The 25,790-nt window shown below is 49.8% G+C and overlaps 1 protein-coding gene across 1 annotated transcript in view; it reads right to left on the minus strand.

Annotated features, from left to right (window-relative positions):
• IGDCC3 (immunoglobulin superfamily DCC subclass member 3) overlaps positions 1-22,064 on the minus strand; it is a gene marked incomplete at its 3' end in the record, with an annotated part of 103,100 nt that extends 81,036 nt beyond the window's left edge. Inside the window, exons 1-2 of the mRNA XM_080351267.1 lie at positions 21,449-22,064; positions 10,798-11,103 (exon numbers count right to left, since the gene is read on the minus strand). Coding sequence (XP_080207393.1) covers positions 10,798-11,103; positions 21,449-21,515 — 373 coding nt within the window. The 5' untranslated portion in view covers positions 21,516-22,064. The remainder of the gene's footprint in view (positions 1-10,797; positions 11,104-21,448) is intronic.
• Between the last annotated feature and the right edge of the window lie 3,726 nt (positions 22,065-25,790).

Here is a 25,790-nt window from a genome sequence, read left to right on the forward strand (position 1 = left end):
AAAGCCAGAACCACCAGCCTCACAAAAATCGAGAGCCGGCAGTGATAAAAGGTCCACACCAAGCCCCAACTCCTCAACCCTGATTAACCACAGAGTGATCAGTGCTGAGCAGCGTGCCTGGGGGGAACTGGCCTCCCCAGACCCGCAGCAGTGGAACGAGCTGCCTGTGCCAATATAACAAGCTCTGACAGCTTCAAGCAGGGTCAGGCCCCCCCACACCAGCTCAAGAAATGGGCCACCCAACCCAAAGGGGCTGGGAGACGCTGGGGAGCAGTGGTGCCTCCAGTCCCCATTCCTGGAGACACAAAGACATCGGGAGAGTTGACCAAGGTTGCACAGGATGGTGGTGGCAGAGCCAGGTTTCCCAAGGCATCAACCACGCTGCTTCAGCCAAAACAGTCAAGTCTGGATCCTTAAGACTAACCCCAGGCTCTATATTAAGGATTAAGTGTCCCTGTCAGTTAGAGGCGCTGGAACTGAAGGCCGAGCCATGGCGAAGGTCTGGAGCACCCACAGCTCTCCCAAGGGACAAGGAAGCTGTTGTCTCTTTGGCTACCATTAGAACAAAAAAAATTATTATTTTTGTTGACATCCTTCAGATGGCCAGTCCAGCATGCAAGGACTTTTTCTGCTCTCCCCGCTGCTTTTCCTTTGGGAGTTGCAGCTGACCCCCTTGGGGCCCTACCTCTCCTTTCTCCCTAGGCATCAGGATTACTAATGAAAGATGTGTCGGGACTTTCCCTCCCACTTCTTTACACATTTCTGTGGGAAACCATGGTGAGCTGGACATGGACGCTGCTCCGAGCAAAACAAGTGCCTCAGCGAGTACCCCCACCTCCGCAGGAGATGCCTTGCTGCGGAACAATGGTCCACAGCCACATTGCTTGGCCATTCAGGGCAATGTCACTGCAGAGAGCTTGGGATGAGAGCAAAGCCCTGGACTGAGGCTGAATATCCCACTGTTGTCTGAGGAAAATGCTGAGCTGCAGGGAAAAAAAACTGGGGAAAGAAGGGAAAGAGAGGACTGCCACTTCCACCTGATCATTGTGGAGGTGAGCTCGGTTCCAGAAATCTGTTTGGGCTCAAATCCATTAAGTCTTCGCTTCATGGGAAGCCCACAGGCCCCCAAGAACCCTCTTGGCAAAAAGACGCTCCAGTTCCTGCCTTTCTGCCCCTGGCAAATCAAACCAAAAATAGACATGATGTATTTTCTACTACCAAAACGATTTGCAAGCTGATTTTAACTGGTGCAGCTTGAGGACCTGGACATTTGCAACCAGCTTGTCCCAAATACACATTAGCTCTGATTTCTTGTTGTATGTGAAGACTTGGGCAAACCTGAATCACGTTTCTTCAGTTCTCAGTGAAGCCATGAACCCAGATTACACACTCTTGGCTTTTCCTTGTCCCTCCTGCTGCAGCCAGGACACCCTCCTTGATGAGAATTCACTGTCCTCTTTGCCTCTTTGACACCTTCTCCAAATCAGTGTCCCTCTGCAGTGTCAGCAAAGCAGAGCAATCCCTGGTAGGGTGCATTGTGGCCTGAGACGAGGATGAGCATTGTCCTGCCTTGAGAGATGGGCAGGGAACACAACGTGCTGTGCTCAAAAGCACCAGCCAATTTGTGGTGCCGCATGGCACCAGGACGAGTGACTCAAGAAACACAAGCTCCAAAAAACATCTCACAGGGATCAACCACAACTTGATCCAGCAGCTTTGCTGTCCCTGCCCCTCCTGGGCACAGCAGGCAGGAAAACACTCTGTTTTCCCTCGATGAATAAGCACAGGAGGATCGATCGCCTGCAGCAGAGTACAATGCTGCAGCTGAAGTGCGCACACACCGCAGAAAAGGCTTTTCTGCCACCGCAACACCGCCACTCATTTACACACCAGCAGCCTAAAACTATCTCTTTTGTACACCCAAATTGATCCTCACTCTTAATTAGCCCTCTCAGTTGCAGCAAAATTTCATTTGTTTCTTCTAAATGTGACCCAATCCATTGTCCCTCTCCCGTGACCTGTGAAAATGAGTCATTGAGCTCAGTGACAGTGGTAAGTGCGAAATGCAGCATCAAAGGGACATAATGGGGGCCTCTTAGGACTGACAAAAAAACACCATTAATCAAGGCATGCTCGAGAGGTACCAACTTACTGAGGCATGTGAGCGGCGCTGGTCCCGAGTGCAGAGACTGGAGGCAGAGGGGTGTCCCCACCGCCCCAAGGATCACAGCCAGCCCTGGGCTGGTGGGCAGGTGTGGATGGAACAGCTACCAGAGCATCACTGCTCTCCAGGCAGATGGTCTCTGCTCTGCAAATCCTGAGAATTTGCCAAGCTGCTCTCCGAAGGAGGTTACAGAGCTGTGCTTTTCCAGGCAGCTCCTTGGTTTGGAGAACAGGGATGGAGCTTGTCTCGTGGTACCCAATGTGGTGCTTTAAACACAACCGTGGACCCTACTGCAAATGGGAGCGATGTATGGGACACCAGAACAGATCAGGTGCTGGAGCGAGTTCAGAGAAGGGAACGGAGCTGGGGAAGGGGCTGGAGCACAAGTGTGATGGGAGAAGCTGAGGAACCTGGGGGGTTCAGCCTGGAGAACAGGAGCTGAGGGGAGACCTTCTGATCTCTGAACTGCCTGAAAGGAGCTTGGAGCCAGGGGGGGTCGGGCTCTGCTCCCCAGGAACAAGCGCCAGGACCAGAGGAAATGGCCTCAAGTTGCACCAGAGGAGGTTGAGGTTGGATCTTGGGAACAATTTCTTCCCGGAAAGGGCTGTCGGGCATTGGAACAGGCTGCCCAGGGCAGTGGTGGAGTCACCATCCCTGAAATGGTTTAAAAAGCACAGAGATGAGCTTCACAGGGACATGGGTTAGTGCCTGAGTTAGGTTAACGGTTGGACTCTATGATCTTGAGGGTCTTTTCCAATTAAAATGATTCTATGATTCTATGTTCATCTGTATTTCCAGAGCTAACATGAGAGCCAAACACAACATCATCCGTCCACCTGCACCTACCCCCTTGTGCCACCCCAGGACCCAGACAAGGGAGGAGGCACAAACAGCCCTGACAGACCAGAGCAGTGCAGAAGCTGCAGCAAAATCACCTGGGGAATTATTGCAGGGATTGGGGCCTGAGAGCCCTATGGACAAACCTGCCTAGGGACAAAGCCAGGGCAGCCCCACTTAGCTGCTGAGACAGCAGCGAGGCAGCCAAGGGACCCATTTTAATTGATGGGGGAAGAGAGAGCTTTAACATCAGAAAACCAAAGCAAGGACCTCTGCAAAAAAACTCTGCAAAATTCAAACCTCTGCAGCAAAGCAGCGTGTTTAAACCCTCTCCTGCAAATCCATGTCATTAAACAGAATAACTTGGACTCGGCAAATCCAAATGACTCTCACTTTCAAGGTCCTGCATTCAGAAGCCCACAATGGAGAACAATGAGGGAGAGAAAAAGCCGTGGATCTTGACGCTGCATTCAGAAGGCCATCTGGTCCGGCCGGCACAGCCAGCGATGGGAACGGGCAGCATCGTGGGTTGAGATTTAATCTGAGCCACTTACTGAGTGACCTCAGGCGAATCATTTGACCTCCTTTTGCCTCAGTCAACCCAACTGTAAAATTGGGTTTAAAGCAAGAACCTCTCTGAAAACCATATGCTGTGCCCAGGAGGAGTGGGGAGCAGAATCCCTTCCCAGCAACAGGACTGGGACGGTGGGTACAGCCGAAAGCAGAGGGTGGTGGATGGAGCATCCAGCATCCCTCAGTGTTGGGGAGCTCCAGCCAACACCTCTCTTGGGTCTCATCCCACCAGCCCTGGGAAAGCTGCTTTGGCCCCATGCAGAGACTCACCCCTAGGAGGGGATTTGTGGGGTTTGCCCTTGATTACATCTCTACTGCACCCAAAGTCCCCCAATATTGCAAGCAGGGTCCCCAAATCCCAATCTCACAGCGGGCAGGCTGCTGCAGGCAGCGATCAGCACAAAAAACACAGCCATGATAAAGTCAGCTATCTTCCTCTACAGCTTCTGTGCCCTTTCATTTATTTATTTACATATTTCACTGTATTCAGTAACTTTGGGTTACAACCATGACCAGAGCTTCCAGGCAAATGCGGCGATGCATTCCTTTAACTTGCTGGTTGCCCACCAGATCAAGATAATTGATTGCTCTGGCCAAATGCCCCCGCAAATCGATTCCTACTCACAGCCTTGCCAATGAACAGCAGCAGAAAATCAGCCCCATCTCACCTGGGCACCAGCCTTTCCCTGGCCCTGCGCCCATCACCTCTGGGTAGGTTTGCAGGGAAGCGACAGCGCAGATGAAACACCAATCCCTAGGTAATTTGGGCCCCCAAAACCACAAAATAGCAATTTCTTCCCCACCAGATGCTCACAGGGGTGTATAAACAATGGCGCTGACAGTAAACCCATATTGGGTTCAGAGAGAGTAAAGTGAGTCACAGCTGGTGTATGGATGTAACTCGTTGCACCGTGGTCAGCTGGAACCCTTGTAGGGCAGAATGGGAGTGAAAAGACAAATATAACCATCACACCACCAACAGCCCACTGGAAAAACAACCCTATAACTAGTGGCATGACAAATCCTTAAGCTAAGGCAAGCCTAAGTAGATAAAGAGCTGCTCTAGGTGACAGCACCAAAGAGATCATAGAATAGTTTGGGTTGGAGGGATCTTTCCAGCTCCCCCAGTGCCACTCCTGCCATGAGCAGGGACATCTTCACCAGCTCAGGTTGCTCAGAGCCCCGTCCAGCCTGGCCTGGGGTGTCTCCAGGGATGGTTCATCCACCACCTCTCTGGGCACCCTGGGACAGGGTCTCACCACCCTCAGTGCAAACAATTTCTTCCTCATGTCTGGCCTGAATCTTTCCAAAGCAGCAGCCCGAGGAACAAGCAGAGAGCTGGGATGTTGGGCATCAGGTGTCTGCACCAGTACCAAGAGAGCATCACTCCATTAAAACCACAGGCAGGGAACTCAGGAGCAGCCTCGTGCTGCAGAGATATCAGAACTTCCTCAGCTGTGCTCCAAGAGTTAATTGAGACAAATAACTCAACAGTGCTACCATTAATGAAATTCTTCTGATATATTTCCCCTGAGCTTTCTATAAATGACTAAGTGACATTACTGCCTGCAGTGCAAACCCCCTATATGAGAGATAACATTGCCGGAGCGAAGGTTGGCGCATCCACGTTAGAAGCCTCACGGAGAAGTGCAAGATGATATTTAAATAACTATCATACTGCTAAGAAATGAGCAGCCAAAAGAAATATGGTCTTATAATGTGCTCAAGTCTCAGGATGAATCCTGGCTGTTAGATGCAGATGCTAAAATGCAGTGGGTGGTAAGTGACAAACTCTTTTAATCCCACAAATCTACTAAAATTCCCAGTCAAATCTTTCTGATCTCCCCCCAGTGACTCCTATATTTGTATATTTGTTTTGCAGCACACACAGGGCCAAATACTGTGACAGCACAGATGCGAGAAGCAGCATCACGTGAAGCAGCGTGTCCTAGAGGCAGCCAAAAGAGCTGATGGAGGGAAATAACCCACTCACTCATCATATCCATCCCCTGGAAACCTCTCACAGTCCTTTTGCCTGACTTAATTCATTTTTCTTCCCCCCTTTTTTTTTTTCCTTCAGTTTTTTCCCCCATTGAGACGCAATGCTACAAGCCCAGATCTTGCTGAGGGCTCACCAAGACCTGTAAGCATTTAAAGCACAGACAGTAAAGAAACATTGCTGGCATCAGGACTGAGCCCTCTACTGAGTGTTTGGAAGAAAGGGCATTAAATGCAAGCAGAGCCACAAACGGGAAAAACAAAACAAAACAAAAACTTGTTTGCAGATGGAGAAAACTTGGCATGCAAAATCAGGGGTTAAACTGCAATAAAATGCAAGCAACCGTTAGCCAAAAGTTCCTGGAGGTAGCAGGACCATGTCTCCAGAGCTGCAATCCGAGACTAGGGCACTTGCTTTAAAAACACACACCTTTCCCCCCAGCACGTGTTTCATACCATAAAACACGTCATCACCAAAGCATCCCAATTCCACATGGAGAAAAAGCTTCTCTTGATGTAAGCACAGGCTATAGGCAGGACTCTGATGGCAATACGGACACAGTACATGAAAAACCAACAGCAAACCCATGTGTTTAAGGTCCACCTCAATGTTTTGAGCCTAGACTCGCAATCTGCATCCAAACAGCGGCATTGCATGGGAAATACCTTGGTGACACCTTATTTAAACCTTAATTTAAAATGCTAACTTCATAATGAGTGGAACAAAACTGTGTAAAAACATTTCCCACTCTAATCCCGGTTTGATCCCCCAGTATGGCCTTCTTTTGTAATTACATCCCTTTGTGATCTCACTCTAATGCCTTGTATTGTGACCCATAAAATAATCAGCCCCCTTTGTCTCACCCTAATCCTTTTAGACTTCCTTCTTGTCTCTACACTCTTATAAATGCTGCCATTCTTCGGGCTCAGCAGCTCTTCCCACCACCCCAGAGCCTGGAAAAGGGGGATGCAGGTTAAACCCTGAATATATTCTGTGCAGAAGAGCTGAAACGATGGGAAGATCTTTCCTGCTTTAAAAAACCCACAATTCCCAACCTCCTTCCCTAGCCACACGGCTTGGCAGGGAAACCAACTTGCAAGCACACGTATGCACCAGACCTCCCGCCTTTTTTTTATATTTATCTCTCTTTTACCTCTTTATATTTACCCCTTTTTTTAAATATATTTTGCAGGTGACCTTGAAACCCTCATGTTTGCAGGGTGATGACACCAGCCCCAGGCTGGGCGAGAGGAGATGCTGCTGCTGCTGTCTGCAGGGATCAATGCAGAGAAGGGACGTAACATCTGCCTTGGCCGGAACATCAATCCTGCCCTCCTGCATTTGGGAAAGCGTTGAGGATGGGCAGGCACAGTGGGATGGAGGTGTGGGAGTTGGGGCAGGATGCAGAGGAGAAGGGGGTAATGGAGGATAAAAGGGCACAGGGATGTGTGGTGCTATGCTTGGCTACAAAACAGTCCCCTCAAAAGCAAGACTCAACAAGGAAAATATCTTTACAAGCTCAGGTCTCTCCAGAGCTATTCCCAAGTCCCACAGTATTTCAAATATTCAGAAAATCATAGAATATCGTGAGTTGGAAGGGACCCACAAGGATCATCGAGTCCAACTGCTGTCCCTGCATAGGACAACCCCAAAATTCACACAGTGTGTCTGAGGGGGAAATTTGAGTAGGTCCATTTCACCAAGTTTCAAGAAACCTCTTTGGCTCTACATTGCACAATTGACTTACTTTCTCCATTTCATTTTTTTTTTTTTTTTTTTTTTAATAGCACCAGATCAAACAGGGAAAATTGCTGTTCTCAGGCTGGATACGTGCAGAGCTTGATCCGATACCCAGTTTGATGGTGATTTCCAATTAGTGGTAACTGCTTGTTATTGAGTGATATAATCAATGGGTCTTACTCCACTGGCCGGGCTGTGATTTATGACGACGTGGAGCCAGCTCCATCAAATTACAGTATTGGCAAAAAGGGCTGGAAATGCCATGAGACAACACGATCAGAGTCAAGTCGGGCCAAGTTAAGCAAAGGGTGGTGATGAGAAGAAAGGCAGCTGTGTTTTGAGGAGCTCACCTGCCCAAGGAGAGGACTCTGGTCATTATTATTGTGCACAGGGTATCTTCATCCTCAGACAAAGGTGTGCATCAGCTTCTGGCATGCACAAGGGAAATAAATACATCTCCTCAAAGAGACCCACGAAGACACAGCCAAGCAGTGCCCCCAGAGAACACTCTGCCTACAAAACTGATTTTAATTAAGACAGCTCGGAGTCACGTGAAATTAGGAAATTGTCATTAGAAGAAAGAAAATATCTGTATTCGATAACCTAATCGGATTATAAAAACATGTTCCATTCCACACAACCTTTTAAACTAACACACCAGGGTTTGAACAGACAGAGAAAGAGCAGCCAAATAAATTCCAACCGGCAGGTTAGGCAGAGGGTGGAAATGCTGAGGGCATTCAAAAGAAGGTTACACTGCAAAAATATTATCAATGTGTTTAGCACCTGATCTGCCAATCCACAAACCTGCCCAACCTGCTGCTGAGCATCTTCAGTTAGTAACAACAACGTATAGAAATTCCCCTGCATGTTAGTTAAAGAAGTTTAATGAGTCAGTTTTTAGGAGGAAGGTTTTAAAAGTGCCCCCTCCATGGGGAAACAGCATCCCCATCGGGGCTGCACACACCGAGGTCCAAGAGCCGCATATTCTTCCAGTTAAATTTCACTCAATGCCAAGTGTTGAAGTAAATTTGAAACATAAAAATATGATAGCCAGCCCACATTTCCTGAATGCAAATATGTACATTCCTCCGAGCCAAGAAGATTATATTCCAAGCAATAACACAAAGCCGGGGTCTGTAACGGTGATACGAGACTAACAGCCTGCCTTTGAAGACAGCGAAAAGCGCAGCCAAGCTCTCGAGGGGCTCTGCTCTGTCAGATCCCTTTTATTCCTTGGTAGCACGGCCTTGATCAACTTTCAAGATTTTTTGTTTGTGAAAGGTTTTTATTTCTCCTTTGCTTTTGTGTTCAGATGTCAGGCTCAGAGGGAAGAGAAGATCAGCGCTGGGATGTGGTTTTATCCACCGGCAGTATTTACTCTGCTTCGCAAAGGTCTGCTTAGCTCTTGGGTTTGGTTTTTTTGTGAGTTTTTTTGGTTTGGTTTTGTTTTTTTCCAGACAGTCAGCACCCATTTCTTCGATGCAATGGTCCCCTCATCTCTAAAACAGGGATAATTACCCTCCTCCTTTCGTTTGACTTGCTTATCAGGACTTGGGGCAAGGAAAATCACTATTACTTTTGTGTAACCGCCCTGAGACGTGGGGGCTCGAGGGTACAACTGTGATTCATTCTTAGGAGATTTCATCTTAGTTTAAGCCAAGTTCTAAGCGCAAGTGTGTGCTCCTGCGGTTCAGGCACAGCGAGGGAGCTCGCCCTGAGCAGCAGGTTACCTTTGCCCACAACATCCCGTTTTATTCCCATTATCCGCAGGCACCTGTGGCGTGGAGGCCAGCTGCCCCGTGTTTTGTGCTGGCTTCACCCAGACCTTTTCTCAGGGCTGGCAAGAAACCAAGCCTGAAGCCAGAAGAGAGTCCAGCGCATTTTCAACACGATCCCTTTTTTCATTACGATTCACATGAAACTACAGCTACAAAAGGAAATGCTATTGAGGGACACACAGCACATCACATACATATTGATGCGGGAGCTGAGATAACAGTGTTTATTGACAATCCGCTATCCCAAAGGTAATTCCTCCAGTTCTCATGTCTCCTGTTTACAGGTCCAAGACGTCTGACATTGTGTTAGCGCATCAGCCAGCTCCCAGCTCACAAATGCCAAAGCTCTTCACCCAAAGCGCTCCAAGGTTTAGCACGGCAAGACTGACAAGTTGGAGATCCAGCTGCTAATCTGGCACAGACCCAAAGCCCTTGGCTCCTGGACAATGTCACTCCTTAATGCTACTGAAAAGCTAGGTTTGCAGATGGCCACTTCATGCACTCAGGAATTGTCACACACAAGGGCTGGAGTGTTCCCTTGGGGAGCTGCCAGCCGGCCCCGGCGCTGCGGGGAGCAGCCCCCCAGTTTGGGGAGTGGAGCCAGGGGACTCCAGCCCCAGGCTTTACATAAACTTTTCCTGCTTTGCACCAAGAAAATAAAAATCACAGTGCAATCTGCAAATGCAACAGAAGTGGTGACAAACAGCTTGCACAGAAAGAAGATTGGTAGCCAGCTCCCAGACAAGCTGGAGAACCCTTCAGTAAACCTTATTTAACAAAGCAGCATTCAGCCAGGTCTCAGGGCTGTACCAGACACCCATCCTCCCACCCAAACATAAATTATACCCAGCAGCAACTTCTGGTTGAATGCAAAAATGATTAGCAGCTGCACCTCCAGAGCCTGCATACATGCTGTGAGCAATGCTGGCCACCGACACAACAGGGACAGAAGCCACCACGACACGTCAGCTCTGCCATCAGTCCCTGGACAAACTCAAACCAGCAACCAGAGCCAGCACAACAGAGCCCAGCAGCCCCTGTGGCTGGAGACCCAACGGGACCAAGTGGATGCAACAGGCTGAGTCACAGCCTGCCCTGTAATTCTTTCTCCCGCACCTTTAAATTTAATTCCCTCACTGACATTTTCATCTCTCTTCTCCTCCAGGCTCCCCCAGCAGACAATCTGTCTGGTGTTGTTGGCCTTGCCCCCAGTGCCACCGCCATGCCAGGTAGTAAATAAGACCTTGCTGCCTCCGCACTGCCTGCCTTAAATAACCAAATGAAAGGATCCGTGACCTTCCCAAGGTCTTTGCCTATGGTATGGAAAATGCTGCCTGCCAAGCAGAGCCCAGCCATGCTGCACAGCAAAGGGGCTTCCAAACCTGCTGCAGGAGACACACAAACATGGGCTATTTAATGTCATTTACCCCTCCAAGACAGGGAATTTACTGCTAGAAGGTGGCGTTTAGTTTTCTCCCCCTGAGAAGGCCGATTAGCTCTTCTTTCACATCTGGGCAGCCACACAGATCAGATGCCAGCCAGATCCTCACACCAGCTCCAGGTTCTTTTTTCTCTTTCCCTTCTTTAATCCTCCCTTCCCCGAACACCCAGCACCCACCATGCTGCTCTCCCGCTTCCCAGCAAAGCCAGGGCTCCCTGTGGGATTGTCCCATGAGGTGTGGCGGGACAATGCCCGTACTTACTCGCTGCCTGGATCTTCGCCTTCCGGCTCACCACCAGCCCGTAGAGGTTTTGCGCCATGCAGTCGTACTCGCCTTCATCCGAGGACCCATCCCCCCGGATCCTCTGGAAGCGGGAGACATAGAGAGACCCGTTGGCCAACATGAAGGCGTTCTCACTGTCCACGATCATCACACCGTTCTTCCGCCATGTGATGGTGATGGGCTGGATGCCCTCCACCTGGCAGTAGAGGATCAAGGGTTGCTCCTGCACAGCTATGTCATCGCTCGGCTCCACAACAAACGCCAGCTCGGAGGAACGGCCAAAATCTAAAATGAGGAGAAAACAACAGAGTTGTAGAATCATAGAATCATTTTAATTGGAAAAGACTCTCAAGATCATAGAGTCCAACCATTAACCTAACTCAGGCACTAACCCATGTCCCTATGAAGCTCATCTCTGCTTTTTAAACCCTTCCAGGGATGGTGACTCCACCACTGCCCTGGGCAGCCTGTTCCAATGCCCCACAGCCCTTTGGGGAAGAAATTGTTCCCAAGATCCAACCTCAACCTCCTCTGGCGCAACTTGAGGCCGTTTCCTCTGCTCCTGGCACTTGTTCCTGGGGAGCAGAGCCCGACCCCCCCTGGCTCCAAGCTCCTTTCAGGCAGTTCAGAGATCAGAAGGTCTCCCCTCAGCTCCTGTTCTCCAGCTGAACCCCCCAGGTCCCTCAGCTGCTCCCATCACACTTGTGCTCTGGTCAGCAGCACATCCACAAAAAGCAGCAAGAGCCAACAGCTACAGCATTAAACGCAGGATGGTGAAAACATTTCAGACAGAGGGGGCTACAACAGGGCGCGAGGGCAGAAGTGTTTTGGAGAAACAAGCTTTGCCTCCCAAGGCTTTGCCATCAACATTTCTGGGCGCAGCTTCCAAAGGCACAAGCACAGACCTTCAAGGCTGCATCTGGAGACTCATGGGAAGGGGACGGGCCAGGCACAGCTCTCTGGTGGCTGCCAAACCCCAGCCCAAATTCACACCCCCTGCAGGTTTCTTCTTCACCTCCCTGAGTAGTGGTCTCTCTCAGGGAGTCCCAGGCAAAGGACAGTGCTTTTCAGTCCTTAATGAAGAGCAAGTTAAGCACTGAAGTAAAAATACACATGTTCTCGCTCAGTGACACAAAAGGTTTCTCACAAAGCGATTATGCTAAATGACGTCCACAAAAGACAAGTTATTGCAGAATTTGTACCAACAACAGGCAAATCCTCACTTCCCATCACACATATACATCCTAATTTACTACTTTTGCCAACAGAAAGTTTAAACACTACGTCTTTGGCAGGTTATGCTTCACTCGGTCCAGCACACCTTTTTAGGGTATAATTCACCATCCAGTCATCATTAGACGCTACAGAAGATGACAGAAATAGAGCGATTGTTTAAAAATTAGCCCAAAATACACGTTAACGTGAAAGACAAAAAACTACCAGGAAACAGGGGTCATATAAATATTTGAAGGGCATAAATGCAGGGATGGATGCGAATATGTCCATTTTTTTAAAAGAGGAAAGTAGAAGAAATTCCAGCAGAGTAAGAAAACCACGATTTTATCTGAATACGGGGCAAGCCTTTCGAACAGTTCTCTTGTGCAACATCCCCTTGGTGGGTGGTGGTTTCCAGCTGTTCAAACCTGCCATACAGCTTGTCCCCAGTTTCACAGGCTTGGGGGGACCAGTTCCACCAGGATCCCACCCCACTAGGCTCAAAATAGGGTGGAGGGCAGATCCTTAATGCAGGGTAAAAATAAAAGAGAAGAGGCAGTTATCCTAAAGAAAAAGCAGGGGAAAAAAAAGTCTGTCTTTTCTGCTCTGCAAACCCAGTGAGTCTTTTTTCTTTCTTTCCGTAAATCCCCATAGCTTTCTATGGCAACTTAAATTGGATTACGGGGGATAAACATTGAGTGCAACCTGAGCCGAGGCAGATGGACGGAGCAGACAAAGAAGGCAGGGGCAGCGCACGGCAGGTCAAAGGTATTGCTGTCAAGGTATGAGTGTGTGCAGGGAATGGACAAACCCCACTTAGTGACAGACACCTAAACCACACACTTTATTAACCCATTAAGTCTTAAAATGTCAGGCAAGCTCCAGCCATCTCGGTGATCTATCGCTCACCGTGACTTCTTTTTTATGAGATAGCCCTGGGGTTCTCTCGGCAAGTTAGGCTACAGCCAGCACAAACCCATCAATTACTTTTTTTTTGTGAAAATTAAGGAATTAGATGAATGCTCTGCATTTTTGTGCAAAGTGGCCAGAGTCTCAACACCAACTACCACGCCAGGGTCCTGTTCCCTGTGTGGGCGCTCATGGGATGAGGTAGGATAAGGACCTTCATGTCCGCACTCCCCATTGAACCTAAGGGGACTTTTGACTCCAGAAAGATTGAACAAGATTTCAGGATTTAGATTAACAGGCAATCAGAAAAAAAAAATCCCTAATGAAATAAATGCCCCATCTTCCCTCGGCTCCCCTGTACTCTTAGATAAAACGGCTTATTATTATATGTACAATAAAAGGAAGAATCAACATAATTACATGCCCTTCCCACAATAGCTGTCATTATAATAACCATCATTAAGGCCTGTGATTGGAGATAATCATGTTTACCTCCATAAACATTCGGTCTGCATCCGAACTCCAGGCTGCACGAACAGCAGAAACGATGACACTCGTAATTAGGATGGACAGACACCAGGGCGGGGACAGACACCAGTTGGTCCTGGGCTCTCCTTGGGCTGTAGTGAAGGGCTGGATTGTGCCTCAAGGTGTGACAGTGAACTGGCTTGTAACCTGCAGGCACCTCACAGTGCCAGAAACACCCCAAATTCCTCCTCGATGGATGCTTTTCTCATGAGAGGCTTTTCTGACGTTGAAGAAATCCCACCACCACTCTCCTGGGGCTTCAGGCCCAGGAGACTAACTAAATGGACACGTGGGGAGAAACAAGCCCACCCCATCTGGGGATGTGGGAGCAGACAGGTTCTTTCACCCCAACATCGGCTTTCCATGCAAACTCGGCAAAGTCTCACTTCTCCCCAGCTACTTTGATGCTAAAATATGTAGAGAGGCATCTGCTGCCCTTCAAAAATCCCTCAACCTTTCCCTGGCACCATGGGCACATGAGACATCCTAAAGCTGCCCATCTGCATCATTAAGTGCATAGAACTGAAATTGCCTGAGCTTTGGTCCCCCATCACGAATGAGTATTGGAAACTGGTCCCAAAACAGCCCAACCTAAAATCCACATGGCCAACACACAGATGCTTCTGAGAGAACTGGGTGCAAGGCTTGGTAGAAACTCAGCACCTTGCACCTTTTTGGTCCCTTTCTAAACACTCTCCTTCATCCATTTGACTGTAACCATGCAGGGAAATTCCAGTCAGCGGGATAACTCACATTAAAAATGGTTTTCAAGGATGGGGCTTCAAACAGGGACACTGGGAGTTGGCCTTCTAAGACTGAGACTGCGGAGCTCCAGGTCTTGAAGGCAGAGCCTTGCCTCCCTGGGAGGCTCAGGATGAGACACAAAGGGACAGGGACACTTGCAGAGGAATTTTTGTGGTGGGACAAGAAGGCTCCTGGCACAGCAAGGAGCGTTTGCTCTAAAAGTGAGCTCAGACAGGCCAGAGGGAAAACATACAAAGCAAGGCAGTAAGGGGGGAAGACAGGGAGTCAGCTTCGTTAGAACAAATAAATGATAAAATAGTTTGGGTTGGAAGGGACCTTCCAAGCTCATCCAGTGCCACCTCTGCCATGAGCAGGGACATCTTCACCAGCTCAGGTTGCTCAGAGCCCCGTCCAGCCTGGCCTGGGATGTCTCCAGGGATGGTTCATCCACCACCTCTCTGGGCAGCCTGGGACCGGCTCTCACCAGCCGCATTGTCAAAAATTTCTTCCTCATGTCTAGAGTTACAACAATAGTTAGCAGCGAGGCACAGAAACGATGCGGCAGATTTGGAAGTAAACGACACTCTGAAGGCACATGGGAACAGTAGAAGTGCAATTAATTGAGAGAGACAGAGAAGGAGTGACTAAGGCTGTGTGCATTCACTTGGAGACTCCCAAAGCCCCATCCCTCTCCAATGGCTGCTCATCCAAACCCAGTTCATTCCACAGAATGTCCCAGGTATCTCCTGAATGGCCCGCGATGCAGCACAGCTCACAGCCACCCTCTGCTCAGGCAGGATCTGTAAAACTCTGCTCACAGAAGCTTGAGTTTGTAGTTCGAGGCCGGGGTGTTATGCTGGCAGCTGAACAGCTGGTTTCAACCCCAGCGTGCTGCGCTGGGGAAAGCGCAAGGGAAAACTGCTTTACTTTCTGCAAAAGGATAGAGGGAGGAAGCGTTATTAGCTCTGGCATAAAGGCCACGAGAAAATTATTGGAATCCCCATTCTACAAGTCTCCTTTTGAGAAACATTTACCGTCTCTCTGAGCAATATAATATGTGACTATATGTGCAAATATTTAACAAAAACTACTTCCTCTATTGATCAAGCAGACAGGCATACTCAGAGAAACCAATTAGCACTTGTGCTTTTGAACCAAGAGATTTATTTAGCGCTGAGAGAAAGAACTTCGAATTAATGGGAAGCTTAAAAGACACTTTGAAGTACATTTAAAAAAAAAAATAAGTTTAATTATTTTTTACTTGACACTGTGATTCATGTTCAAAGCTTCAAAAGAACTTGCTCATACCCTAGCATTGTCCTTTTCCATTTGGGAAACACGATTTTGGCTTCCCCTCCTGTGCTTCTGAAGAACACAGCAGCTAATCTCACCGCTCTAATTAGCGGTGACATCCATCACCAAAGACCTTGGTCACATCACGGTGCATCCTCCTGGAGCCCGTCTAGACCCAGCGCTACCAGAGCCATCCCTGCCCCGGGAAAAACACCCTCCTGAGAGACGAAGCCCGTGTTATTACTCCCATTCGAGACAGGGAACATTAATCACAGAGAGATGAAGTGACTTGCCAAGGCTCTGAGCTCATGGCAAGGCGAGATATTGCAGGAGCTGTCTGGTCCACCCTGATCTTCTCAGTGCAGAGACCAAGGCAGCCCCAGCTCCTCTCTCATTATCCAACAGCATGACTCCCACTTGCAAACGGCCTCTTGTGAGCAGAAATCTGCCCTCTCCTGATTTACCGTGTTTGTTCCCAGCATAACACAAGAAAAATCAGCAGTGACCCACTGGCAGGCCTTCCCATCGCCAAGAATAGCCACCCCGGTCCTGCTTCAATGGAGCCAAAAGATGATATCCCTGGAGTCCCACCAGCCTAAGAACAGAAGTTTTCATGGTGGGATGCAGGTTAATATTAGGACCAAAAAGCTACACGCAGGTTAGGGCAGCCCTAAAAATATGGCTCATGTTTCTTCAGTGGTTTTGTTCTGGGTTTGGTTGGTTGGTTTGGTTTTGGATTTTTTTTAAACCCTTCTGCAAATGGGAGGACATGGAAGGAAGAGATACCTGGACCTGAAAGATCTTTTCCAACAGATTATAGCACGTTTCAGACTGATGAAATTGGCAACCTAAAGCTCCAGCTGGGGGCCCCTTAAATCTCCTTGAGGCTGACCCAGACCCCAAGGAGCAAAGCACTACAGTGCAGTAAAGTGCAAATTAGCTCTTTAGGGCATCCAGAAAAATTTACATTTTAAGAAGAGGAGAATAGGCTGTAGCAGGCCCAACATCTTGCTGGCAGTAAAGTTTACTAGCTCAGAAATTTTTATTTCCTTTCCTTTCAGACAGGAGGTTATATAAAGCGATTTTTCCATCAGGGCACATAAACCACATCCACTCGTTAAGTGATCACAGGAGGTCCTCGCTGAGGATAACGCGGCCTCTCAGCCACCTGATGCAGAGCCCAGAGAAGTGCCCAGCATCGCTGCCCTCGGTTGCGGCACAGATTTTAGCCAAGGAAGGCAAACACAGCCCGGAGAAACAGAGAAGTGGCCCCAAATAATTTTCAGATGTCAGAGACCAGACCGGGCAAGTCCCAGGAGGTCACTTGTTAAACGCAGTGTGGAAGCTGGAAGCGTTCACAGCACAAAGACCCTTTTCCAGGATGAACCCCGAGTCCTCTTGGGCTCCTCCAGCTCTCAAGAAAGCAGGGTAAAACGTGTTGGGATCATGGGAAAGGGCAAAGACCTTTTCTGAGTTAATTGCCCATGGATGCTCCATCCCTAGTGCATCCCAGCGAGCACGGCAGCAATCCCAGCTTAGGATGTGCCATTATTTGCATTCCCCACGTGTTTCACAGCCACAACCAGATCACGGTCCCACCACAGAGGATGTCAGTGATACAAATACAGAGCTGGAAACAACTGCGCATGAGAGGATGGCAAAGGCAGCAGCACAGATGGGAAACGCTGTGCCCAGAGCCGGGATCCCCGCAGGCTTCAGCCCCCGATGCTGCTCAAACGCAGAACGGGGTTTCAGCCCCCAGCTCTGCAGAAAGCAGCAGGGATGTGGCTGTCCCCACGGCCGGTCCCTTGTACAGACTGGCCTCGTGGTTTGTGACAACGTTCATGGACCAGAGACGTGGCAGCTGGGAGAAACACGAAGGTATGAGGCTGTTGAGAGAGTCATGGACACCCCAGCATCACAGTGCACAGCCCCATCACCCAGCCCTCAAAATTCAGCTGGAGTCCCCAGCAGGCAGCACTGGATGGTGTGCAAGGAAAGGCAATGTCCTTCACGAGGAAGAGAAGTTTCTGTGCACATTAAAACCTTTGAAACTCTTAATCGCATCCAGAGGATCTGAAGGAGACACAGCACTCTCCTCCCCGCCATTGCCTTATCACCTCCCACCCCAAAATCCAGAATGGAGGAAAGCAAAGCATTGCCGGGCACCGATCTCTGCGCGCTTCAAATTTGCCAAAATACCAGCACTCGTCTCCCTTTTCACGTACTCTCAGGTTTCAGCAGCAAAGATTCTTTTGCAAAAGCACCTTCACAACTCGGCAGAATCACCCGCCACAACCCACATCCTCCTGACTCGCCTGTAGCTTCATCAACACAATTGCATGCGCAAGAACAAAAAAACAAATAAAAAGGCAGCAAATCCTTGACTCTGCTCTGAAACTCTGGATTTAGATTACCAGCACAGGAGCGGGTCTGGGTTGTGAAGTGACCAGGCTCCTCTCGAGTGGAGGGCGCGATACAACGGTGACATTTGATATAATAGCAAAGCCAGATCAGTATGCCGGGTGCTTTTCTCAATGCGCTCGCCTATTTACCTCTCTCTTCTCTTAAAGTGCAATTATTGACATGTTCTCCTCCTTAACCATCAGTTTTATATGCTTGCCAATGACTCGTGAACATCTGTAAACAATTATTTTTATTTTCTTGCAAAACCAAAATGTTGCATATTCTTTTGGAATAACGGACTCAGGTCGATTTTCATGAGCCTTGCTACATAATTTATTAGTTTCTAAACTCTGTAAAACTAAAAGCTCCAGTAAAGTTCAAATAACTTTGTGATTTCAAAGTAATTTTGAATGGACTATTCCTGCCCCTGCCCAGTGTTATTCGGCTGATTTAAATGGGAATTCTTAATCTGTGAAGGGGGGGGCTCCTGCATTGTTTTGTTAGGTCAAGTAAAAGGACAATATCTGGGGTCAGAAGCCCAGAAGTGCAAAGCATGAAGGGAGAGGAAAGGCGGAAAAGCATCTTGCCCCATGTTGAGATCCCTTCCTGCTCCCACCGGAGCCAGTTTGTGGAGCGAGGGGCTGGCATCACACGGTGTCACTGCTGGGCACTTCACATGCTGTGACGCGGGGACTCTCCAGAAATGAGGAAATCAGAAGAAAAAAGTTCATGTGGACAGAAAAGAGGGAGAGGGGCTTTGTCATTTGGGCACATAAAATGAGAGCAGTTTTGCGGCTCTCTGCCGGGCAGGGCTGCTGCCGAGCTGCTCCATGCTGGCCCATGCCTGGCTGATGGCACCAGGGTACACGGAGCAGAACTGGGATTGAGAAGGAAAGAGAAAAGAGGTGAATGGGGCTGGCATCATGAATCTGGGACCCTCTGCCCAGCTCCTCTCCTTGAGACCCCCTGCCAGGTTCTACAGGAGCACAGGAGTTTGTGCTGTGCAAGGTCCAGAGCCTGACAGGTATTAGAAGAAGAAGAAGGTGGTGGGATGGATCCAGAAAGAATCAACCTGCCCTATTCCCCCCTCTATCCGCTGGCTTTTAGATAGTTCCAATGAGTTTAGTTTTGGCACCGTGGTGGCCCCAGATATTTGCGTGTCACTGGGACAGGTGGCCGTGCACTGGCACCCGGCACGGGTCCCAAACATGGGGCACGAGTGCGGGGTTGTGAGACAAGCACCCCTTTCAACGGGCCGCCCGCTGCATCCACCACGTGGGAAATCCACCTCCTGAGATTCTCCTGTTGAACTCCCCAAGAGAGACAAAGCCCAAATGTGGGCTTGAATTTCATACAGCATCTCTGAGTGTTACTGGGGAAATGATACCTGATACCCTCTATGTATATTAAGAAAAAAAAAGATGGGGTATGACACCAATTTAGGAGAAAGCAATCCTTTTTTTGCATCTTAAAAAAAAAAAAAAACAAACCACAGGAATTAGTGAAAGCTTATAGCTTCAATAATTTAGAAGTTAAGCCTACTTAAATATAAATGACGATGTTTAATTCCAAGGCTGTTACTGAGCAGAGCCGGAGAGCCCCTCGTATCCAATGCCTGCCTTTGAATGCTGGGCTCAGCAATAACAGACAAAAGCTGTCCACCACCCAGAACAAAGAGCTCCAGGAAATTAAAAAAAAAAAAAAAAAGAAAGAAAATACTGTGTCGCTGCTGAGCCTGCTCCCGCACGCTGACCAGTAGCTCCCAAAGCCCGGGTTGCCAGTCACCAGAGCAGCATTTTGGGGAGTTGGGAAAGCGAAGCATGCCGTTCCACGCAGTGTCCGTCCCCTCGGCCAGGCTTTCTGCTCTGTCACTGAGCGACAGCGACGCGGAAGGGTTTATTAAATTCAGCAGAGTGCAGAAACACATTACCTCGCTGTTAACCGTGTCTAGAGCATATAAACCCACCGAGGGGGGAAACCTCAGAACGGAAAAACTTTCAAAGTGCAGCCAAGCGCTCTTTGGTGGTGCCAGCAAAGCACACCCCGAAGTCAGGAGCCACTGAGCTGCCGAGTCGCAGCACAAACAGGACAATTTGGACAGCAGCAGGCGATAAGCTAGACACAAACTCAACTTACTAAAGTTCTGCTTTCAAAAATTCACTTATTTTCCGTTCCTTCCCCAAGAATCAAGTACTTCTCCACCTATCCTCATTGCATTGCTGCATACCCAGGAATGCCAACAGAGTAACCATACCTGCCCCGTTACATCCAATTTGTGGATAACTTATATTTTCTGCAAGTTACACTGGCTTCTCCTCCTTCTCGAACCACGTGGCGAGATTTATTGTAGGAATAGCCCACTGCCCGGTTTCCTAAACACCCCAGCAGCTAATATCTGATTGATCTAACGCATGCTTTTCTCCTTCTGACCATGCTGGGCTGCTTGCACGTTTTTTAAACAATTCCTATTTTTCCTTATCTTTAAGACTGGTAAGTGAAGAGGGGCCAGGAGGCACAGGGATATTTTGCCACAGAACAGCATCTTTCTTGGATTAGACCCACGCTTAAGCAGCATCACCAGTACAAATATTGCAATTTATCATGTGCACAGTAGGTCCAGGGAAAAAGCCCTTTCATGTTTTCCTAGTTCAGTCCTGGTCTGGCGGGTGGTGTTACGGGCTGCGGCTGTGTGACCCGAGCCAGGAGAGCACAATACTTGTAGGTTTAAAGTAGCTCACCGACATCCCTCCAACTCGCAGCCCAACAGTTCTTTTCCGCCGCTTTGCTGACAAACATGATGCGCTCACGTGGGCGCTGCCTCCCGCTCGCATCGCCCGTGATGATTTCGGGTCTGCTCTCTGAGCACGGACGCCCAACCACGCCATGGCCACGGCAGCCACCCCATCCCTCCCCAACACCCGCCATGGGGGCCAGCGTGGTTGCAGCCCCTCAAACACTCCAGTCTCCTTCACGCAAGTGAGGTGTCCAACCGAAAACACAGCTCTGGGGACACGCTTCGGGCTGGCTGCCGGTGAAGGTGCTGGATGGGCTGATAGGGGAGTCTGCAGCCCAAAGCCACGACCCCAACGTGCCTCCCCGGAGGGCCGAGCCCCCGCTCAGGGGCGCCGGAGGTGACCGAACCTCCGCGGCCGCGCATCCCCACGCCGCCCCCGCGGCCACACGCGTGGCGGAGCCGCGCTCGGTCCCCTCCAGCCCCCGGGGCTGTTCGGCTCCGTTCAGCCGCCACGGGAGCCCGATACCGCGGGTGGGAGCGACCCGGGTTGGGACCGGCTGGGGATGGGGACGGACCGCGGCGTGGGGAGGGACACGAGGGACCGGCGACGAACACAGCCCCGGCCACCGCTGAGGTGACGGAGGGATGCGGAGTGCGGGAGGGACCGCGGACGGGACCGACCGAACAACCGACCGAGGGGCGAGGGCGACGGCGAGCAGCAGCGGTGCCGGGCTCGGCGACGGCAGGTCCGACCCCCGCCCGCTGCCCAACCCCAACCCCAACCCCAACCCCAGCTCTTACCTCCGCGGCAGCCGAGCAACAGCAGCCCCAGCAGGCAGGCGGGCAGCGCGGAGCCCGGCGGAGCCATGGCATCCCGGGCGGGCGGGCTCGCCTCCCTGCGCCCCACGGGGAGGGAGCAACCCGCGCAGGAGGGAGGGAAGGAGGGAGGCGAAGCGAGAACCGCCTCCAGTTGTAGGGGGAAGAGGGAGGGGGGAAGGGTTTAAAAAAAAAAAAGACAACAAACAAGCCAAAAAGCGGATTTCAGCGCTGCTCCCCTCCGCGCGAGCACGCCGCGCCGGGCGGGCGGGGGCGGCGCTGAGGGAGCGGGGCCGGCGGCGGGCGGGCAGCGCCTTGCGCCATCTTGCGCATCCGCCAGGGCGCCGGCAGCGCCGCGCAGGGTCCGGCCGGGCTGCGGGGTCGGGGGCGGCAACGGCGGGAGAGGATCCCTGCGTGGGGCCGCTCGGCGCCCGGGTTATGTGGGGACTGTGTGAGGGGTCTCACTGGCGCTGCCCTTGCTGGGGCTACTTCACGGGGCTCTCCCCTCACAGGGTTTTGCTCATGGGTCTCACCTCACTGGAGCCCTGTAATGGTCTCTCTCTTGGCACTCCCCTCATGGCGCTCCCCTCAGCAGAGCCTTGTCACCGGAGCCCCAGTGGGCTCCCTTCGGAGGCCACCTCACAGGTCTCCCCTCACAGGTGCCCTGTCATGGTCCCCCTCATGCCCAGCCCCGTGCAGCACTGCGGAGCCCCGGAGCAGGAAGGCCCTCCAGGGATCCAGGCTGGTCCCGGCTGGCCCATTATGCCCCAGGGGACAGCAGCTGGAACTGGGCCTTCCCACACCGTGGTGGTGACCCATGAAGCAGTTTTCTTGCTTTCTGCCCAAGGGCCTCTCTCCTGCCCGTCACTGCTCAGAGACCAGGTCTTGGCAGTGGTGTCTGGGTCTGCGGCTGCAAATGAGGGCAGTGTCCTGCCCCGGAGCCCACATAGCTCTTGGAGGGGACCCAAAACTTGCCATTAAAACAAGGGAGAACACTGATGAGACAGCACAATTTCTGGTTGGCTCCACCAACCATTTCACTTTGAGGCTTTGTTTTGAAGAACAAAGGCACCCACCAAGGTGGTTGGCAATGCCCAGAGGTGACTGGTGTCCCTAGGAAGCAAGAGAGCAGGATCGTAGAGCCTTGGCCATAAGGGGATCCCATGTCTGGGAAGTCCCAGAGGACAGGAATCAAGAAGAACTTGGCTTGTTCCAGTGCTCTTTTTTTAAATGCCATTGTAAGGTGACTTACCTGGGTCAGTCACAGAGATGTCGGACCAGCCAGCTTACCAATGAAGATGCCCTCGTATCTGATCCTGTCTGGTCCCTTGGCCCATGTTCTCTGCAAACACAAGTCCCTGTCATCATCATCCGCAAAAGTCATCTCTTCAATGACAGTTCCAAGTCTGTTTTATTGTTGGAGAAAACAAACAAACAAAAATACACTAAAAAGACGAAAGTGGATCCTAACTAATTTCTTTTTTTTTCAGAATAAAAACCAGTTTTCTACACCTTGTAACTGTACCCAGAAACCTGGTGACAAACTGTTTGTAAAGACAAGGGACATGTGGCTCCCCTGGATGGTGCACCCCGAGCACGTTGGAGTCAGCTAACGAGGAAAGAAGACGTCACTACATCTGCTCCCCATTAAAGCCTCCCTCATTTAGCAGAGGGCTGAGCTGTATGAGGTTGCTTTCAGCCTGGGGAAGTATTTGCTCTGGCTCCATCAGCCTCTCGGTAACATCTGAATTTCTGCGCTGTCCCTGACCTTTTGGCACCAGCCCTGCTCCTGTTTCCCAGCCGTCTCCCTGGCTCCTGCCGTGGGGCCCCCACAGCGTTTCTGTAACATTTGCAGCCGTCATGGGCTCGCGGCAGCTCCTGAGTTGTTGCCGGCACTGAGGATGGCTTGTGGGAATTAGTAACTCCAAGGGAAATGAAGCGCCATGTGTTTTACGGGGCTCATTTTCCCCTGACACCAGAGATTTCGGGTGCTTTTGCTCCTGTGCCCAGGCAACAGCCAGTGTGGCAGTGGCGGTGACCAGCGGAGGTAGCTGTGTGTTTAGGGCATCACCAAGTTCAGCCCCATGTCTTGCAAATAACACCAGTGACATCACTAGTGTCACATTCAGAAATTACAAGTACAGGGCAGTCCTGCAAAATAACAGGACTCCCATGAAAAGCCAGGAGATTTTTAAAGAAAAATTGAGGGTTTGGGCTCTCTTTAGAGCCACCTGAGAGCAGGAATGCAAAGCACTCGTGTTTTTCTGTGCTCCTCCATAACCATGAGGGCTTAAAAAAGTTTCTTTGTATTGGAGGCAGAAATTCGCTTATCGCACTGCGAGCAGAAACCAGAGACTTTAGAAAAGCAGCAGGATTACAGGAGCGAACCGAGCCCTGAAACGCTTCCCTGCAGAGAGGTTGTGGGGTGCATCCCTCCTGTAGAGGGGCACAGCGTCTGTCCGTCTGTCTGTCCTCCCCCTCCGTAAGGTTCTCCTCCACAAGAGCTGGTGTCGCTCACCCCTTGCACAGCGAATTTCCATCAGCCCCAATAGCGCTCCTGATTTACGCCAATTAACGGCAAACTGAGTTTCCCCAAGACACCGTTAGTAGTTTCAGCGGATGAAGTGGGAGATTAACTTGTCTGAATTCACTCCATTTATTATTCGCTGTGTAATTGTGGTTTCCCTGTCTGCTAACAGCTCGGGAGCCTTTCACTTACATACATAACATGTGGGGTTTTAGCACTGGTTTCGCGGTCAGTGAGCAACAGGGAGGGAAACCAAAGTCCTGGCACCCCTCGAGTCATGGAGCCAAGAGCTGTCCCAGCAGTGGTGGGACAGCCCTGGGACGTGCTCCCGGAAGCTGCTTTCTCCAGCAGAAACCCTTTTCCCTCCACTTTTGACTGTATAAGGGCCCCCCACAAGGTCCTTCCTTGCTCATTTGTGGGGTTACCTGTTGTTAGGGGCGAGACTCGAGTTCCACAGTCTGACACAGTTCCCTTTAAACACTATCAGAGAACACGATGCTAAGTGGAGATTTATTACCTCTGTAATGCAGATAAAATGAGATTTTATGGCTCCATAGTCCTGGCAGCATAAAGTAATAATGGAAACGATCTACTTGAGTCGGGAATGCATCCTAGGAAGAAAAGGAGATGCATGGGAGGTTAATAGTGTGTCCTCGGGCACTGCCAGATATCCTCTCGCCAATCTCGCTGGACGCCAGCCACCGAGGGCTCGGCCCAGCCCATGATCCAAGAGAAGTCTCACTATTTGTTTATTATTTTTCACATTAAAAAAATTCCTCAGCCATATAAAGTATAAAACAACTAGACAATTTTTTGTCTTACAGGAATCAGTTCAAAACTGAGAAATGAGCAAGCAGCAAGAAGCGTCTAATGAATCCAAATTGTGCCCGCACCTGAAATCCCTGAAGAATCCGTAAGGAACCAGGGACCCACCACCATCCCACATTCCCGACCCCCAGGGTTATGGCACAAACATGGAACCTGGCTCCTGCTCCCACCGCGAGGTACAAACGTGCTGTGGAAGATGCTCCATCGTGGGTCTGACAGCTCCAGGGACTTGAGATCCATCCCAAATCCAGGGGATCAGTATTCCACAACACCTTTCTTGGAGTAAGAGCTATAATAGACTGAACTGTGAGACAAATTCCACTCGTTTTTAAAAGTATTTTATTAATAACCCATTAGTTAAGGAATATAAGGACAATGTCTTCTTACACTTTAACACTAAAGAGTATTTGTGGAGTAAGAACAGTCTCTGAAGAAAGAAAGTTATAATTAAGTACAGCATGGAGCCAAACACAGACACAGTCTTCTAAGGAGATAAAGTTCTGGTTACACATCCTTACGCACTGTGTAGAAAATAAAATGAAATTTAATTTTAAAATATTAGCAAGGGAATACAACAGAACTAGATGGTGGGTTTCTGCTGGACTAAACACCTCTTTTCTAACAAAAGTATCGATTAGAAAAGACACGATGATCCCTTCAAAACATCTATTTCTAATGAGATCAAAACCATACATAGTGCTCTATGGAAATGGTTGTTTTCTTACACAGCATATTTCATGGGATGATCTCAGGACTGTTAGCTAGTAATGTAAAAAAAATCTCAAAACCTAAATTATAAATTATCTCATTTGAACTACTTAAACCAGAACTTTGCTGTCTGTTAAGCAAGAAATCAAATCAACTACAAGTTGAGATTTTTATCCAAGTCATGTGTTTCATATAGCAAGGAATTAAAAGAAACAGCAGGATGATAACTGTGACTCTCGCAGCAGCATGGGGAATATACAGGTA

This window comes from Nesoenas mayeri, assembly GCF_963082525.1.
Source record: "Nesoenas mayeri genome assembly, chromosome: 11".
In the NCBI taxonomy this organism is placed as follows: Eukaryota; Metazoa; Chordata; class Aves; order Columbiformes; family Columbidae; genus Nesoenas; species Nesoenas mayeri.